This window comes from Carcharodon carcharias, chromosome 7, assembly GCF_017639515.1.
Source record: "Carcharodon carcharias isolate sCarCar2 chromosome 7, sCarCar2.pri, whole genome shotgun sequence".
Classification (NCBI taxonomy): domain Eukaryota; kingdom Metazoa; phylum Chordata; class Chondrichthyes; order Lamniformes; family Lamnidae; genus Carcharodon; species Carcharodon carcharias.
Genome location: NC_054473.1, coordinates 143,589,153 through 143,606,364, shown reverse-complemented (window position 1 = coordinate 143,606,364; position 17,212 = coordinate 143,589,153). Strand labels below are relative to the sequence as shown.

At 41.6% G+C, this 17,212-nt stretch overlaps 2 protein-coding genes across 4 annotated transcripts in view; both read left to right on the top strand.

Moving 5' to 3' along the window:
- Window positions 1-47: 47 nt before the first annotated feature.
- Window positions 48-15,105, top strand: cnep1r1 (CTD nuclear envelope phosphatase 1 regulatory subunit 1). Of its 3 annotated transcripts, XR_005943585.1 has the most exons (7): window positions 48-165; window positions 296-367; window positions 3,063-3,136; window positions 9,649-9,758; window positions 11,149-11,203; window positions 12,211-12,338; window positions 14,059-15,105. XR_005943585.1 is itself a non-coding variant. In XM_041192157.1 (6 exons), exons 1-6 carry the CDS (start codon window positions 138-140, stop codon window positions 14,098-14,100), a joined length of 381 nt encoding a protein of 126 aa, XP_041048091.1. In that variant the 5' UTR covers window positions 48-137; the 3' UTR covers window positions 14,101-15,105. The 3 variants fall into 3 exon arrangements, 2 of the variants coding, with proteins under 2 accessions (XP_041048091.1, XP_041048092.1); XM_041192157.1 differs by lacking the exon at window positions 12,211-12,338; XM_041192158.1 differs by lacking the exons at window positions 296-367; window positions 12,211-12,338.
- Window positions 14,238-17,212, top strand: part of heatr3 (HEAT repeat containing 3) — a 64,358-nt gene continuing 61,383 nt past the window's right edge. Inside the window, exon 1 of the mRNA XM_041192156.1 lies at window positions 14,238-14,354. The gene's annotated coding sequence lies outside the window, so the exon portion shown is untranslated. The remainder of the gene's footprint in view (window positions 14,355-17,212) is intronic.

Genomic DNA, 17,212 nt, shown 5'->3' with positions numbered 1-17,212 from the left:
CGCTTCGTCTCCACCAATCAGATCGCTGCTTACATGGCCGCCGCGAAGGGCCAATCAGCCGTGGCCTTTGGGAGGGGAAGAAACGGGAGGCTCACACGGTGACCGGACGCCGTGGGGGGAGCGGCTGGAGATTTGTGATGATGAATTCTCTGGAACAAGCTGAAGGTACATGGGGGTTGTTGGAGGTGGTGAGTTAGTTAGTTAGTTAGTTAGTGAGTGAGTATGTGGGGGGTCCGGAGCCGGTCATCCTCCACAGCGGCTTGTTAGACGGCGAATGTGTTGTTTTGTGTTGCAGATCTCAAGGCTTTCGAGAGGAGGCTGACCGAGTACATCTCGTGTTTACAGCCGGCGACGGGACGGTGGCGAAGTGAGTATCCGGGGTGTGTGTCCGCTCTCACGGGGTGGGGGAGGTAGTAGTGAGAGTTGCATTTCCACTTGTATTTTTAGTGGCGGGGATATCGCCAGAGCAGTATCAACTGGTCTCTTAAACATTTGTACAAAAGAAAGATATTGTGGATACTGGAAATCTGAAATAAAAACAGAAGATGTTGGTTTAACCCGAAACGTTACCTATGTTTCTGTTCTCACAGATGCTACAAGAGCTGCTGAGTGTTTCCAGCGTTTTCTGTTTTTATTCCCATTAAACAACCTGTAGGTTGCTCAGTATTTGGGGAAATGTGATTGAAGATACATTGATCCGGTACAGCACATTGTTTTTCTTCATGCGCAGCTACTGAAATAATGTACTATTAAGGCAGCAATGACAGCTAGGATCTGGCAACCCTAACTTTGGGCATCTATATTGTACAGTGCACTGTCTACGCAGTCAAGTGTTGAAAACACAAGCAAAGAATTTAATTCATTCATTTGGACTTGGTCTCAATCAAATTTGCATTTTCTAAAATAACTTGCATAATCATTGCAGCAAGAAGAGTAATCAGAGATTGGCATAACAAAGTTGCCCAAAGACAATTGCAAGTTTAAAAAAAAATTATGGAATGCAAGCTTTATTGTTGTATAAATGGAGAGAAAGCTGCAATTAAATCTACAAGCTGCCCCCAATGCATTTCATTTTTATAATCCTTACTTTCTGTAGATTTGTGCCTCACTCCTCTCAGTTTCTGGGTTCTAAGTTAGTAAATGGATGGTCAGAGGTTCTCAGCAGACATTTTGTTTGGCATTCTGACTTTTAAGTGCTGCTTACAGTTCGTCATTGGCAGAATGAACAACGACAAAGTCTGTCTCCACTCTCCCTGTGACCTGCAATTTAAAAAGTGTAATGATGGCAAGGAAGGGTCAAGAATATCTTGGATTATGTAGCAATTCGGTAGATTATCCTTGGTTTCCTCTTTCCATCAGAGCCACAAACAAATTAAGAATTTTTATAATTGCTAAACTGTGCAATGGCTGGATTTCATTTCAGTGTTTAAGAAATAAGCAAGTGTTTAAGTTGGTGTGAATATCCAAAATGAGCCATACAGACAAGGAAGATCTAAGGTCCAATCCCTGGAATTTGTGTCTCTAGTTATGGATGGGGAAAATCAGCTAGGATTTCTGCTGCTTAGCAGTATTCAGTGACACTTGCAAAAGTATAATGTTGTGAACTTTGCATGATGGCAGGATTAGGTTTGACTGTAATTTCCTGCTGTCCTGAAGTGCTTGAAAAGCCTATTTTTGATCAAAACATCCTTTAGAGATTGATTAATAATTCATGGCCACTGGGATAAAATAACAAGGTTCAGCAGTGCCATGGGACTCAACCCTAACAAGAATCCAAACCATCACAAGATCAGGGTTTCAGAAAGAATTTAGAAAAGGAATTGTTTGGAACAATCCATGAAATCTTATTAATCACCTCTGAATCTGTGAATTGCCACTTTTTGAAAAACAAAGCCAGGTTTGTAATGGGGAGGGGGAAGGGAGAGGGGAGGGGGGAGAGTGGAGTGGGGAGGGAGGGGGGAGTGGGAAGGGAGGGGGGAGTGGGAAGGGGGAGGGGTGGGTGGGAGGGGGGAGGGTGGGTGGGGGGGGAGAGGGGAGGGTGAGGGTGGGTGGGGGGGGGAGAGGGGAGGGTTGAGGGTGGGTGGGGAGGGGAGGGGGGAGGGAGGGGAGGGGGTGGGGAGGGAGGGGAGGGGGTGGGTGGGGAGGGAGGGGAGGGGGAGGGAGGGGTGGGGTGGTCAGGACAACCAGTGTGTCTCAATATATGTTGTTGATGTACTTATTGCAACTATGTCTTCCATAGAGAAACATACTCTGACAAGGAGTTTAATATTAATAATACACAGATAGAAATGCCCATGCGCTGTATAAATCAAAACTTGATCTTAATGTGCAAAATATTTCAGACAATGTTTTAGGGCGAACAATGCACCCCTCTACTATTGGCTACGCATTAGAAATAATATGGCTGGCCTACTGTGTGTTTAGAGTTGGTAGAAAATACCAGGATGGCAGCTTGTGCTCAGGTTAAAAACTATTAATCTGGATCATGAAGAAAACAACTACACTGCAAGAATTAAGCAGAATTATTTAAAAATACAGGCTTAATTTTCTACTTCAAAACATTTTTTTCCTGAAATAAATATATTTTGTTATGCTTATTGATGAACGTGTGCCATTGTACTCTGAATATTCACATCTTAGCACCTTAGATCTATCCTTCACAAAAACAACTCGCCAGAAAGCAGCCACAGAAACTATATTTTAAATTATTATAATGGTAGTTTGTTTATTCGTTTATGGGATGTAGATGCTGCTGGCATGGCCAGCATTTATTATCGTCCCGAATTGCCGTTGCGAAGGTGGTGGTGAGCAGCTGCCTTGAACTGCTGTAGTCCATGTGCTGTAGGAACATCCACAGTGCTGTTAGGGAGTTCCAGATTTTGACCCAGCAACAGTGAAGGAACATAGACAAAGCTAACTTCCAATTAAAAGTAGATTTCTTAAAGTAACTATGGTAAATACATTTAGAATTTTACTTCCCTTGGAATACAAATCCCTGTTGTCTTAGTGAACTACATCCATTAAAAAAAATTGGTAACTGAAGTTCAACTTTTTGTTTGCAGTGATTCTCATAGTTGTTTCGGTATGTACTGCCACAGGTGCCTGGAATTGGTTAATAGATCCTGAAACACAGAAGGTAATTTGAAGCTTTTATACTTACTTAAAATTGTCAAAATATTTTGTTCGGAACAAATAATTGTGTGTTTGCTTTTTGGTAGTAACGATGGAGGTTCACTTTCAAAAGGTTCAGTGGAACTTTTCTGTTTAACAACAGCTCAGACCACATTTTCTTTCACATTCCCACAAGTATCAGAAACGAGTTTTATTAGGAGAAATGTTTTCAAAAAAATGTTTTCAAAAAAATCAGCCTATCCTAAAATAAGGGATTAGAATTCACTTAGTTGTCTGGCACTTTGTATGCCAGGAAATGATCCTAAAGAACACTAAGTGCTATTAACATCTTGTAAATGTCTCATGAGAAATTACTGACTTGTTTGAGCATTTGTTATGGCAAGGTTCAAAGTGCCCAAAACCAGGCATGTTGTATTCACGTGGCCTGAGTATAGATGTTGCCTCATATTTCTTTTTATTAAAGGTCTAAATCTTCCAACTTTTGAATTACGATCAGGTTAATGGGAAAATAACAGTCAGCTTTTGATGATTTATTTGAAATTATAATGTAGTCTTCCAGAATGAAGGAAATGAGCAAATCTTCAGATTTAAACAAAAACAAAAGAACTGCGGATGCTGGAAATCCAAAACAAAAACAGAATTACCTGGAAAAACTCAGCAGGTTTGGCAGCATCGGCAGAAAAGAAAAGAGTTGACCTTTCGCGTCCTCATGACCCTTCAACAGAACTAGGTGAATCCAAGGAAGGGGTGGTGTGTGTGTGTGTGTGTGTGTGTGTGTGTGTGTGTGTGTGTGTGTGTGTGTGTGTGTGTGTGTGTGTGTGTGGACAAACAAGCAGTGATAGAAGCAGATCATCAAAAGATGTCACAGACAACAGAACAAAAGAACACATAGGTGTTGAAGTTGGTGATATTATCTAAACGAATGTGCTAATTAAGAATGGATGGTAGGGCACTCAAGATATAGCTCTAGTGGAGATGGGGGAGCATAAAAGATTTAAAAATAATGGAAATAGGTGGGAAAAAAATCTATATAATTTTTTGGAAAAAAACAAAAGGAAGGGGGAAGAAACAGAAAGGGGGTGGGGATGGAGGAGGGTGTTCAAGACCTAAAGTTGTTGAATTCGATATCGTTTAGATAATATCACCAACTTCAACACCTATGTGTTCTTTTGTTCTGTTGTCTGTGACATCTTTTGATGATCTGCTTCTATCACTGCTTGTTTGTCCCTACAACCACACCACCCCACTCCACTTCTCCCCCCCCCCCACCCCACACACACGCACCTTAAATCAGCTTATATTTCACCCCTTCCTTGGATTCACCTAGTTCTTTTGAAGGGTCATGAGGACTCGAAACATCAACTCTTTTCTTCTCCGCCAATGCTGCCAGACCTGCTGAGTTTTTCCAGGTAATTCTGTTTTTGTTTTGGATTTCCAGCATCCGCAGTTTTTTTGTTTTTATCTCTGTGTTTAATTGACTGCCACTGCACTTCAAGAAATGCCTTCCTTGAAGAAGTTCTGTTCGTCTCTGCGACAAGATTTCCATATACCTCTTTTGCCTTGCTCACCTTCATTGCTTTCCATTTCTCTCCTGGTGTTTGACAAGGTGTTTACTAAAACCCGCTTTCACAGCCATATCTCCTTTCTCAGTGACTGTCTCCGTCTCCAACTTACCCCACGTGGATTTCAACTGAAATTCCACCCCTCATGTTTCGAACCCACCCAGGATTACAGGTATCTCTGGGACATAAAACGTTTCTTGGACTGCTGTTTCCGTCACATTCTGAGATCCACACTCAGTGCCATGCGCCGCCATGTGAACACACTCGACCTCTCCCTTCAGCAGCACCGCCGTACCCTTTTTCAAAGCTGCGCGTGTCCCCAGTTTCATTTTATTCTTCGTCTCATCCGACGCCTCAACAAGAAACTTTTTCTCTTTCTCTCAAGTGCTAAGGAACGCAAGCTCCAACAACTCATCGACACCAACACCCATCTAGGACCCTCCACCCCTGCCTGTCCCTCTGTCCCCACCCCATCTTCCAATCCCAGCCCCAGCTGTGTATTCACTATACCCCCTGACCTTCCCGTCTCCGATGCTGAACATTCAGTGCTCAGCAAAGGACTTCGTTTCATACCCTTACGCCCTCACCTCAATGAATTTCGGGCTCAGCACGATGCTGAACTCTTCTTCTGCCGTCTTCATCTCCGGGCTCACTTATTTGGGCAGGAGTCCTCTCCCCGTTCAACGGATCCTTTCACCCACCTACAATATTCTCCCTCCACCTGGACCCCTCCCCCTGGATTCTTACCTTCTCTTGATCTTTTCATTGAGAACTGTCAGCGCGACATTAGTCGTCTCAATTTCTCTGCTCCTCTCACCCATTCTAATCTCTCTCTCTCTCTGAACTTACTGCACTCCATTCTCTCAGGTCCAACCCTGACATTGCCATCAAACCCGCTGACAAGGGTGGTGCTGTTGTTGTCTGGCGCACTGACCTCTACCTCGCGGAGGCTGAGCGTCAACTCGCAGACACTTCCTCCTACCTCTCCCTGGACCATGACCCCACCACTGAACATCAAGCCATTGTTTCCAGGACTGTCACTGACCTCATCTCCTCTGGGGATCTTCCTCCCACAGCTTCCAACCTGATAGTCACCCAACCTCGGACGGCCCGCTTCTACCCCCTACCCAAAATCCACAAACAGAACTGTCCCGGTAGACCGATCGTGTCAGTTTGCTCCTGCCCCACAGAACTCATTTCTCGTTATCTTGACTCTGTTCTCTCTCCCCTTGTCCAGTCCCTTCCCACCTACATCCGTGATTCCTCTGACAGCTTACGTCACATCAACAATTTCCAGTTTCCTGGCCCCAACCGCTTCCTCTTCACCATGGCTGTCCAATCCCTCTACACCTCCATCCCCCACCAGGATGGTCTGAGGGCCCTTAGCTTCTTCCTCGAACAGAGGCCCGAACAATCCCCATCCACCACTACTCTCTTCCGTCTGGCTGAACTTGTTCTCACACTGAACAATTTCTCCTTAAACTCCTCTCACTTCCTCCAAATAAAAGGTGTGGCTATGGGCCCACATGGGCCCAGCTATGCCTGTCTCTTGATGGGGTATGTGGAACATTCCCTGTTCCAGTCCTACTCCGGCCCCCTTCCACAACTCTTTCTCCGGTACATCGATGATTACTTCGGTGCTGCTTCATGCTCTCGTCGGGACTTGGAAAAATTTATTAATTTTGCTTCCAATCTCCACCCCTCCATCATTTTCACGTGGTCCATCTCTGACACTTCCCTTCCTTGACCTCTCAGTCTCGATCTCTGGTGATAGACTGTCCACCAATATCCATTACAAACTACCGACTCCCACAGCTACCTCGACTACAGCTCCTCACACCCCACTTCCTGTAAGGACTCCATCCCATTCTCTCAGTTCCTTCGCCTCCGTCGCATCTGTTCCGATGATGCTACCTTCAAAAACAGTTCCTCTGACATGTCCTCCTTCTTCCTTAACTGAGGTTTTCCACCCACGGTCGTTGACAGGGCCCTCAACCGTGTCTGGCCCATCTCCCGTGCATCCGCCCTCACGCCTTCTCCTCCCTCCCAGAAACATGATAGGGTCCCCCTTGCCCTCACTTATCACCCCACCAGCCTCTGCATTCAAAGGATCATCCTCCGCCATTTCCACCAACTCCAGCATGATGCCACCACCAAACACATCTTCCCTTCACCCCCCCCGTCGGCATTCCGTAGGGATCATTCCCTCTGGGACACCCTGGTCCACTCCTCCATCACCCCCTACTCCTCAACCCCCACCTATGGCACCACCCCATGCCCACACAAAAGATGTAACACCTACCCCTTCACTTCCTCTCTCCTCACTGTCCAAGGGCCCAAACACTCCTTTCAAGTGAAGCAGCATTTCACTTGCATTTCCCCCAACTTAGTCTACTGTATTCGTTGCTCCCAATGTGGTGTCCTCTACATTGGAGAGACCAAATGTAAACTGGGCGACTGCTTTGCAGAACACCTGCGGTCTGTTTGAAGAATGACCCAAACCTCCCTGTCGCTTGTCATTTTAACACTCCACCCTGCTCTCTTGCCCACATGTCTGTCCTTGGCTTGCTGCATTGTTCCAGTGAAGCCCAACGCAAACTGGAGGAACAACACCTCATCTTCCGACTAGGGACTTTCCAGCTTTCCAGACTGAATATTGAATTCAACAACTTTAGGTCTTGAGCTCCCTCCTCCATCCCCACCCCCTTTCTGTTTCTTCCCTCTTCCTTTTGTTTTTTCCAATAAATTATATAGATTTTTCTTTTCCCACCTATTTCCATTATTTTTAAATCTTTCATGCTCCCCCCACCCCCACTAGAGCTATACCTTGAGTGCCCTACCATCCATTCTAATTAGCACATTCGTTTAGATAATATCCCCCCTCCCCTCCACACACACACCTTAAACCAGCTTATATTTCACCCCTTCCTTGGATTCACCTACTTTTGTTGAAGGGTCATGAGGACTCGAAACGTCAACTCTTTTCTTCTCCGCCAATGCTGCCAGACCTGCTGAGTTTTTCCAGGTAAATCTTCAGATTTTCTCTGCCTGAAATCTGATTTTTTTTCAATTGGCCTGATGACCTTGGCTTCTTATTGAGGTTATGCATTAAACAATTAAGGCTGCCTTTGTGTCAATTGTTCCTGTTGCTTCCTTCAGTTAAAATAAGTGTGAAGAGACATTATTCCCTTTTCCTTTGCTTATTCCATGCTCCATGTGAAAACATTAAAACAGTTCTGGGAGATACTCAGCTTGGTTGGGCACCAGAAAAACAAAACACAGTAAGCTAAACTAACATGCAGTAGCTGCCTATAAAGTTTTGTAGCAAATATATTTCTGTTTCGGCTCAAGTTTCTAATGCTGTATGAACAGAAGACCTTATAGTTCTGTGGCAAGGTCCAACATCAGGCCTAATGTATTCTTGTGAATTGAGTTTAGATTTTGTCTCAATGCACTAAATTCATTGATTTAGATTAGTATGTTGTCTATAAATCATCCTTTAATATAAAGATGGTCCTGGAAATATGTTACACCCAAGTATAACCATCTGGAAAAGGTTGTTTGGTACTGGATCTACTGTAAGTACTTCCAGCTCACCATTATAGCTGGTAAAAATGATGCCTTTGAGAAATGCACAAGATCAGTTACTTGCGAATGTCCTCAGTCGGAAAAAAATGTGTAAGAACTTCTAGAACAATATTTTCTACATGCAGTAAACCGAGATAATCCCACAGCTTTGACCCCTCTGGCAATTTTGGTAAGGGGAAACTTTTAGCTAGCATTATACCCTTACTTATGTTTTTATATATGTCTGGTGGAGCATCTTGGCTGGTTAAGCAGTGAACAACTGAGATACACAGATGAGGAAGATCATAGGTTTCATTCCTGTGTTGAGCTGTGCTGACTTGGGTGGTTTTAATGTTACAATGGGTTACAGTGCCAGTGGGTAGAAAATAATTGGCCAGGATTCCTGCTTCTGATGACTACCCAGCAACCCTTGTTAGAAGTGTGTGAATGTGGAGGATGTGATCAATATCAGCTGGGCTGAGCTCTTGGTTAATAGGTTTTTGTGACTCAAATCCCAACAGTGTCATTTGAATGAGATACTGTAGTGTGCTTGATATTATAAAACCATATTGCAACAAGAAGTTGACACCTTCATGATACAGCAAAATAAGAAAATTGCAGGGGGTGTGGAGGGATGAAATTGGCAATCATACGGAAAGATGTCAATGGTCAGGCACTCGAAGGAATATTTGATGCACTCCTGCCCAATTTTTGAAAATGTTATTTCAATAACTTTGCAAAATTAAAAAAAAATTTCTAATACAGGAGAATTGTAAGATAAATGAAGGTCAGATTGTTGCAAATTTTAAATTGGTCTGTTTCTGTAACTTGCTGAAATATGGTCAATGATTGGCTGATTGAATCAAACAGCATGTTCCTTCGGTTGTTCACAACAGGCAGAGTATAGATTGTGCTCAACGACTCTGCACTTGCAAAACCTAACACAAAATGTCTACTGTAAGATGTAATTCCGCAATTGGGAAGTACTTGTTGAGCAATCCTCAGTGTGCTAATAGCTTCACTAACAACCAATTTACGATAATCAGTTGATCGCATAACGTGGCTCATTTACACTTGTTAGAAATGACATACATTTGTATGCAGGGACCTATTCTCTATTTTCTGGGAACAAAAGGAATATGTAAAGCCTTGTACCTTTTTGGAATTACCTGAGAGCTTGGGGAGCCTGTAGTTCCCCGTTGCTTTCCCCATGGCAATGGCTCAGCCAATTAGAGTTGACTTGCCAACTAATCAGCACCATTTTCTCCTGTCATGTAAATTGTGATCATTTGAAATTAAGCATTCTTGTATTTGTCCTGATGAGTGCAAGATGAAAAGCATCAGCAACATGTCTCTCTTCTCAGCAATACATTTTAAATCTTTTTAGGTATCTTTTTTCACATCGCTATGGAATCATCCATTCTTCACCATCAGCTGTATAACCCTTATTGGTTTATTCTTTGCCGGAATACATAAAAGAGTGGTTGCACCATCAATGTATCCTTTTTTGGTGTGTCGTGGATAGAATTTATGGCTTTCCTTTTACTGCCCGTGATCAGTATGTTTGTATGTAAGAGTGATGTATTCTCCTACCCTCGGAGTGAGTGTCCCAATTAAATAATTCCAGCAGCAAGCTTTTTGAGAGTTAAAAAATAAAGGTTATTTATTATCTCTCAGAATCCCAAATTTAACGCAATATTTCACTCATTCATCTCATGCATGTTCTCTCACACACAAAGATCAGCAGCCCAGTAGTTTCCTAGATGCAGGTGATGCCTTAAAGTTGAAGTAAAGGTCCTGTAAAGTGAGGGATTCTCAGCAGGCTGAGAGTTTTCTTTTCAAATTTCTGAGGTTGGTTCTCAGGTGAGCTTTAACTGGAACATGTTGAAGAATCTTTCTCTCTGGTAGGATCTGCCACTTTTGAGGTGTTGCTGTTTATTACCTTGGCTGCGTGGGTGACTTGCAGTTAGTTCAGGGCTTTCGGTGGAACCCTCTGCAAGAAGCTGATTTCAAAAGCAGGCAACAAATGGCTTCCTCATCATGTGACTCCCACAAGTTCAAAGTCCTTTTCCCAAACAATGGGTGGTGTGTATTTTGATTCCAGTCATCCAAAGTTGTCATTTGACACCTTGAGATTCACCCAGCCCAGATTGGATGGGGAAAACTATCATAATACAATGGAAAGTTGATAGGATCTATTCACATCTGTCTTACACACATGAAGTTTTGAAATCTCCTTTTGGCCAGGGTGAAACAGATTTTGGAATTCCAAAATCCTTTGTGTTGATCCATCCTCAAAGGGATATGTGAATTCCCTGATGGCTGTGAATGTTCATATTAGATCAAGTATTCACTTCAGCTTTAAGACTGAAGCTCAAATGCCAATGGTCAGATGATTTGCAGTGGCCATTTTAATAGTCTGTCCAGTTTTTTTAAATATTTACTGAAAGTTCATAATATACTGGGGCATGACAGGTATGTCCCTCAAATTGTCATCAATGTGATTTGCAGAATTAGAAGGGTGATCATTGTCATAATGCCTTTGAAAATGCTGACTATGCATTTTTAAATTAACTTAGTTACCTTCTGATGAGATGAATCTTGTCCTCACTCTGCAGTAATACTTTGTAATGTTTAGTCTATTATTTACTATTAAACTGAAGATTGCATATGTTTAGCTAGAACAAAGACAGCCAACATTCTTTAACTTTGTAATAGTTCTACAGTACAGTTTTCTTTACTGCATTCTGTTGATTAATTTGTTATTCTTGTAGAGTTAATGAATCTATAATTTCTTATGCAGTGTGTCCCAAAGAACAGGACCAATATCATGTAACTCCAATTTTAATTGATGAATAACTGGCTTTCCTTAACACGTTTCTTATAGCATAGCTGCAAGATGTCGAACTGTTTTGGCAGAGTACAATATGTCTTGTGATGATGTAAGTATTTGTTTCCAAAGCTAGAGTAACTTGGAAATGTACATTAAAAATTGCATGGATTTTAAAGTTTAAGTCCTAGCCTGACTCAAATCAGCTATCATTTGCTTTTTCAATATAGAGCACAAATGTTTTGAATTTTCTTCTACCGTTTTGTTTTTTTTAAAAAGGCCCTGTTTTGTGATTTAGGAGCATTGAATGTGTTTTCATTGTGTAATTTTTTTTTTAAAGTTGTTTTAAAAGTTCTCCAGGTGCACAAATAGTAGACAAATTAAGGGGGACAAGGAGGTGAGGAACTAGTGAATAGCTTGTGTGTGAGAATTGCTACTGATTTGGAAACATGCTGTTTCTATGTGTCTTGAGTTTGGTGCTCAGTTAACACTCTCTACCAGCAAAGGCAAAACAAAATTTTGGAGAACTCTGGTCATTTTGTGATGCATTCTTCTAAGCGGAAGTCAGAAATTTACAAAGAGTTAAAAGTCCCCTGCAACTTTGATTTTATAGGAAACTACAGTTACTTAGATTTGTTGAATTCCATCACTTTCACTCAGGGCAAGCTTCAGCAGTGTATTCATTATTAAAGATAGCTGTAGTTGACTCCATGCTAGCTATAAGCAACGCTGCAACTTTTATCTTTCATATTGGTCCAAGCCCAGATCAATAGCTGTCAGGGAATAGTCTAATTTAGAGCTTGGTATTTTGGTTAGTTTAGTACACAAAACAATATGAATCTCCCCCTTTTTTTGTAAATTGCAGAGGAAGAGATCTCTTCATTTGCGTTTTACACGTACCTTGTCCAATGTGTCAAAATAGGAAAGCAGCAGTGTCACAATTGTTGTTTGTCATTGGGTTACTACAGTTGTTACTGGTGTTGCGACCCATCCTCAGGTGAGGTTCCCCCAAGTTGTTGATCCAGGTGATACCTCTCAATTTGTCATGTCTGGCTGGGACACCCCAAATTGTTATGCTCCGGGTGAGATGGGATGAACTGACTCCCTGTCTTTATTCAGCACCCCCCTTTCTATTGGTCGCAACAAGATTTAATCTAAAAAGGATCCCTTTCACGGATATCTTCTTCCCAGACCCAATCGTTCCGGTTTTGAAGGAGCCAATTTAATCAGACTTTCTTGAGTTCAAGGTAAGAGTAAGCTTATTATACTAAAGGCAAGAAAGAATAAAACACTACATACATAGTCATACAGGTTAAGAGTAAAAAATTTTTAAAAGGTTTACGAACAGTCCTTGACTTTATGGGGAGTAGGTGATTGAGCATTGCAGCTGTTGCGATTCAAGATTTCAGTAAAATTTACTCCAGTAGGCAAATAGTCAGTTTTGAGGTTCTAGTAGTATTGAATTTGGTAGAGGGTAGTTGGTTTCGAGGTTCCAGTATTGTTGAATTTGGTGGAGAGGGAGAGAGCTCGGGATACCTGTAAAATGGCGATTTGTAGGGGTACTGTGTGCGGCTGTTACTGCGAAGTCAAACTTCCAGCACTTACTCTCTCTCAGAGCACCCACCAACAAACAGACACCGGGGCAGCTTTTCAGCTCACTTTTAACCCCCTCTTTGTATATTCCAAGTGGGAAGCAAATTCACAAATCTGTCTGGGCATTGCTCACAGGATTTCTTGATGAGATGATGCTCATCTCTCATTATGTCCCATAATGAAGGAGGGAGCAATTAATTTCTGGATGTCTTTAGAAGTACCTTGTCTGGCAACAGGGTGGGGTTCCATCACTTCTTAGGGAGTCACCCTGCAGCATTCCAGCCAGTGGCTTGTGTGCATTTTTAAAAACTTGAGTCTTATTTTTTTAAAGCCCAATATTTCAGGATGCAATCCGGTGTTTTTCCTTCATTATCATGACAGTGGAAAAGAAATCAAATTTCATGAGTATACTTTTAAATTCATTTTTTCTTTTCCAGAATTTGTTTTTTTTAAAAGATCTCCCTGATGCTGAAAGTCGGTGAAATCTGATTGTAGTCTAGCAGTTACTAATGTGGTTTACTTGACTCAATTCATCTTTGGTTAGGAGTTAAGACTAATTGTCTTCTACTACTGTTGGAAGATTGCATCTGTGGTGCCTAGCTCTCAACAACACTTCAAGAAGGAAAGGAATTTCATTCTTCACACATTTAATGTTGTTTATGTTAGTGGTAGTACTTTTTAAATTGATTTGTTCCATTGTTTGTTTGGAACTACCATCTAGGAAAGTACCAACCAACTTTTAACAATAGCTGGCCTGTCAATTTTTGGGTAAATTTATATTGTAACCAATTGTAGTGCAAAACAGTTTCACCCTGATACTGCAATTAAAATGTAAATGGAACCTTATTCTGGAGTTGGGGCCAGCCCTGAACTGACACTAAAGAGAATGAGAGAAATGGTGGGGAATGAGTGAAACAGTAGTAGTTGTGGATGGAGGAAAAGACAGAGCAGAACACAGTAGAAAAGGGAAGAGGATTTTAGCGGATTTGCCACTACCCAACTCCTTAGCTTGATGAGCATAAGATTTTGAGAGTTATTTGGTTTAATCCAAGAAAGTTGAGAACCAATTAACCTGACAGTTTTGTTTAAATTTGCCAAGAATAAATGGGGCTTGAGGGAAGGTCAGTTGGTATGCCTCTGATGTGCCTCGTTTTGAGTACTGCATCTATGGTTTCAGTCCTTTTTAGCTTTCACTTATAGGACATTACTGTTAGCCTGACTCATGAACTGAACAGCTAATTAAAATGGATTTATATCATGTTGCATGTTAAAAGTTGTAAGTATTTTGAACTGTAACTCTGTTTTATTTTTAAAAATCTTTGGAAAATACTTATTGTAACTTCAATTAAAAAAAATATGTTTCACCTTTTCTAGACTGGAAAACTAATATTAAAACCCAGGCCCCATGTCCAATGATGAATCTACGTGCCAGTTCTGTGGCTCTTTGGAAAAAGTGGAAGTAATTTCAAATGCAACACTGCACAAATGCACTGATGCAATGTTCCTTTTGGTGTCAACATCGTTATGTTCAGCTAGCTAAAGCTCCCTAACGCAGAAAAAATCTTCAGCAACAGAAGTGCATTTTATGAGAAATCTAATGTTGCAACCAACGGGATTTTGGATAACTTGGTATAAAATACAACATTGAACTTGTATTTAAATCTTGCCAGGTGAATTTAATTTATTAGAAAGTTTGGGTTCTTATATTTTAACTTCTGGGTTGGACCGCTCATTTTATTATTGATAAGCTTTTGTAACCATTTTGTGACTCTGACTCAAAAAGTACAACATCAAGGATTTAAAAACTGTGACCGATTCTCATTGTGAATTGGGCTGAACTGTATCAGGACTGATCCAACAAGATTGCTAAACCATTATTGCATGCCTTTATTCTAATCCATTACTTTTCCTCCATACAGATGCTTTTTTTTATATATATATATATAAAGTTATGAGAATGTTCGGCTGAGTTATTTTTACTGTTCACCAATTCGATTTATGAGGCATTTGTATCCTTATTCCATTTAGACTGGAGATGAATTAGAAATGGATCCCCAGTGCTTTGGGTGAGAACTTGAACCCTTCAATCTGCCAAATTGTGTTGTGTACAAATCTATTTATAGGAAGAGATAACTTGTTTCATTTGAATTGCAAACTATTGCATATAAAGATTCTAATTTTACTTCTCAATTATGCAGCCTTGTATAACCATGTAGAAATGAACTTTTCAATCTTACAGTTATGTTCACTTGCATTGCAATTCTAGGACCTATTGCAGTTCCACTTCCGCCTCTTTGTATTTTAATGACTTGAATGATTTAAACTTTTAAATTTTAAAAGCATCATGACTTTGTAAATGTTTTCCAGGCACTTGAATTTTGTAGGCCTGTGTACATAGCAATAAACAATTTATATGGAAAAGATTGAGAAGTGATTATAATGCAATTGTTGTTGAATCAATCTCACGTTTCAATGTACTGGATAACCAAGAATGGGATTTGCATATTTGAGTCATGATTTAAAGCCAAGTAGGTTGTCTGATGCTGCTGTGCATGAGCTAGAATCAACTCCAATTGAACACCAGGAAGACCAAAGGAAATGTTTTAAGCCATTACCAAAAGCTCTGGCACCTTAGTACCTCCTCACTTGGCTGTTCATCCAGGCTGTGTGAAACCTCAATTTATTTTAAAAAGCTGAACTTCAAATTATATATCATCCATTCTTCACCAAGACTATCTCTTTCCATTTTACACCATTGTTTGTTTCCAACACACTGCTGTCAAAATACATATTGATGCATTTGTCACCTATTAACTCAGTTTCACCAGTGTTCTTAACAGCTGTCTGACTTCCATTCTCCTTAAACTCCAACTCACCCAAAGCTTCACAGCCTGTTTCTTTTCTGCTGAGCCATCACTCTGTGTTCATTGATACACAGTGACTCTTTGTTTCTAAAACGCTAAATTGAAATTCTTAACCTTCTGTTCAAACCTTGTTGCAGACTTACCCTACTGATACCTCAGTAACGTTTTCTAAGCTTCCATTCCCTCCTGTGACATCTCATTCTCTGACTCTGCACTTCAAAGCAAATCCCTCCCTTCGATCCACTATTAGTAGCCGAGCCTTTTGCTGTCCAGCCCCATCTGATGGGATATCTTCCCCAACGTTTCTGTTAACACTCCCATCTATAAATGTTGTCTGAAATCTCATATCTCCCTCCTCCTCACCCGGTAGATTAAGTACCTCCAGTCCGGTCAGTGGTCAGGGTCAGCAGGGTGTGACTGCAAGTGAGGCAGGTCGAGGGATCCTGTGTTCAGGAACAGAGGAGCTTCAGCTCTTGACCTTGTCCAACAGGTACAAGGTACTTGCTCCCTGTGTGGATGAGGAAGAGGGCTATAGGGAGGATGAGCCAGCTGACCATGGCACCGTGGCACAGGGGGCTATTCAAGAGGGGGGAGCAAAAAGACAAGTGGTAGTTGTAGGGGGTTCTATAATTTGGGAAATTGATAGCATCCTTTGTAAACAGGATAGAGAGTCCTGCATAGTATGTTGCCTGCCCGGTGCCAGGGTGAGGGACATCTCTGACTGGCTTGAAAGTATATTGGAGAGGGAGGGGGAGGATCCAGTTGTTGTGGTCCATGTCGGGACAAATAACATAGGTAAGACTAGGAAAGAGGACCTGTTTGGGGATTATTAGGAACTAAAAGAACAGGTCCTCAAGGGTCATAATCTCTGGATTACTACCCGAGCCACGTGCAAATTGGCATAGGGACACGAGAATAAGGGAAGTAAACACGTGGCTAAAGGAGTGGTGCGGGAAAGAGGGGTTCCATTTCATGGGGCACTGGCATCAGTATTGGAACAGGAGGGATCTGTACTGTTGGGACAGTCTCCACCTGAACCGATCTGAGCCCAATGTTCTAGCGAAAAATAAATAGGGTGGTCAACAGGACTTTAAACCAGAAATTTGGGGGGAAGGATAAAACTCCAAGAAGCATGACTAATGGGAAACAAAGCAGCAGGTTAGCGTGTGGGGGGAGGGGGGGTGGGTGGCGGTGGATTCAACTTCATGGAAAATTATGAAAAAACTGAAAAGAAAGGAGAGCCCAGGAGAGGCTAATAAAGTCTCCAGAACACAAAATAGGACAGAGTGTTTGGAAAGGGCTAGGAATCTAACTTCAAGCACATCAGATAAAGGGATGACAATGAGAAAGGGGATGGGAAATACAGGACTGAAGGTGTTGTGTCTGAATGCCCACAGAATATGAAATAAGGTAAATGAGCTTGTGGCGCAAATTGAAATTGGCAGATATGATGTGGGCATTACGGAGACATGGCTGCAAGGGGATCAGGACTGGGAGCTAAATATCCAAGGATATACATCCTATCAAAAAGATAGACTGGTTGGCAGAGGGGGTGGGGTTGCTTTGTTAGTAAGAAATGAAATTAAATCGATAGCAAGAAATGATGTAGGGTCAGATGATGTAGAATCTGTGTGGATAGATTTGAGGAACCGCAAAGGTAAAAA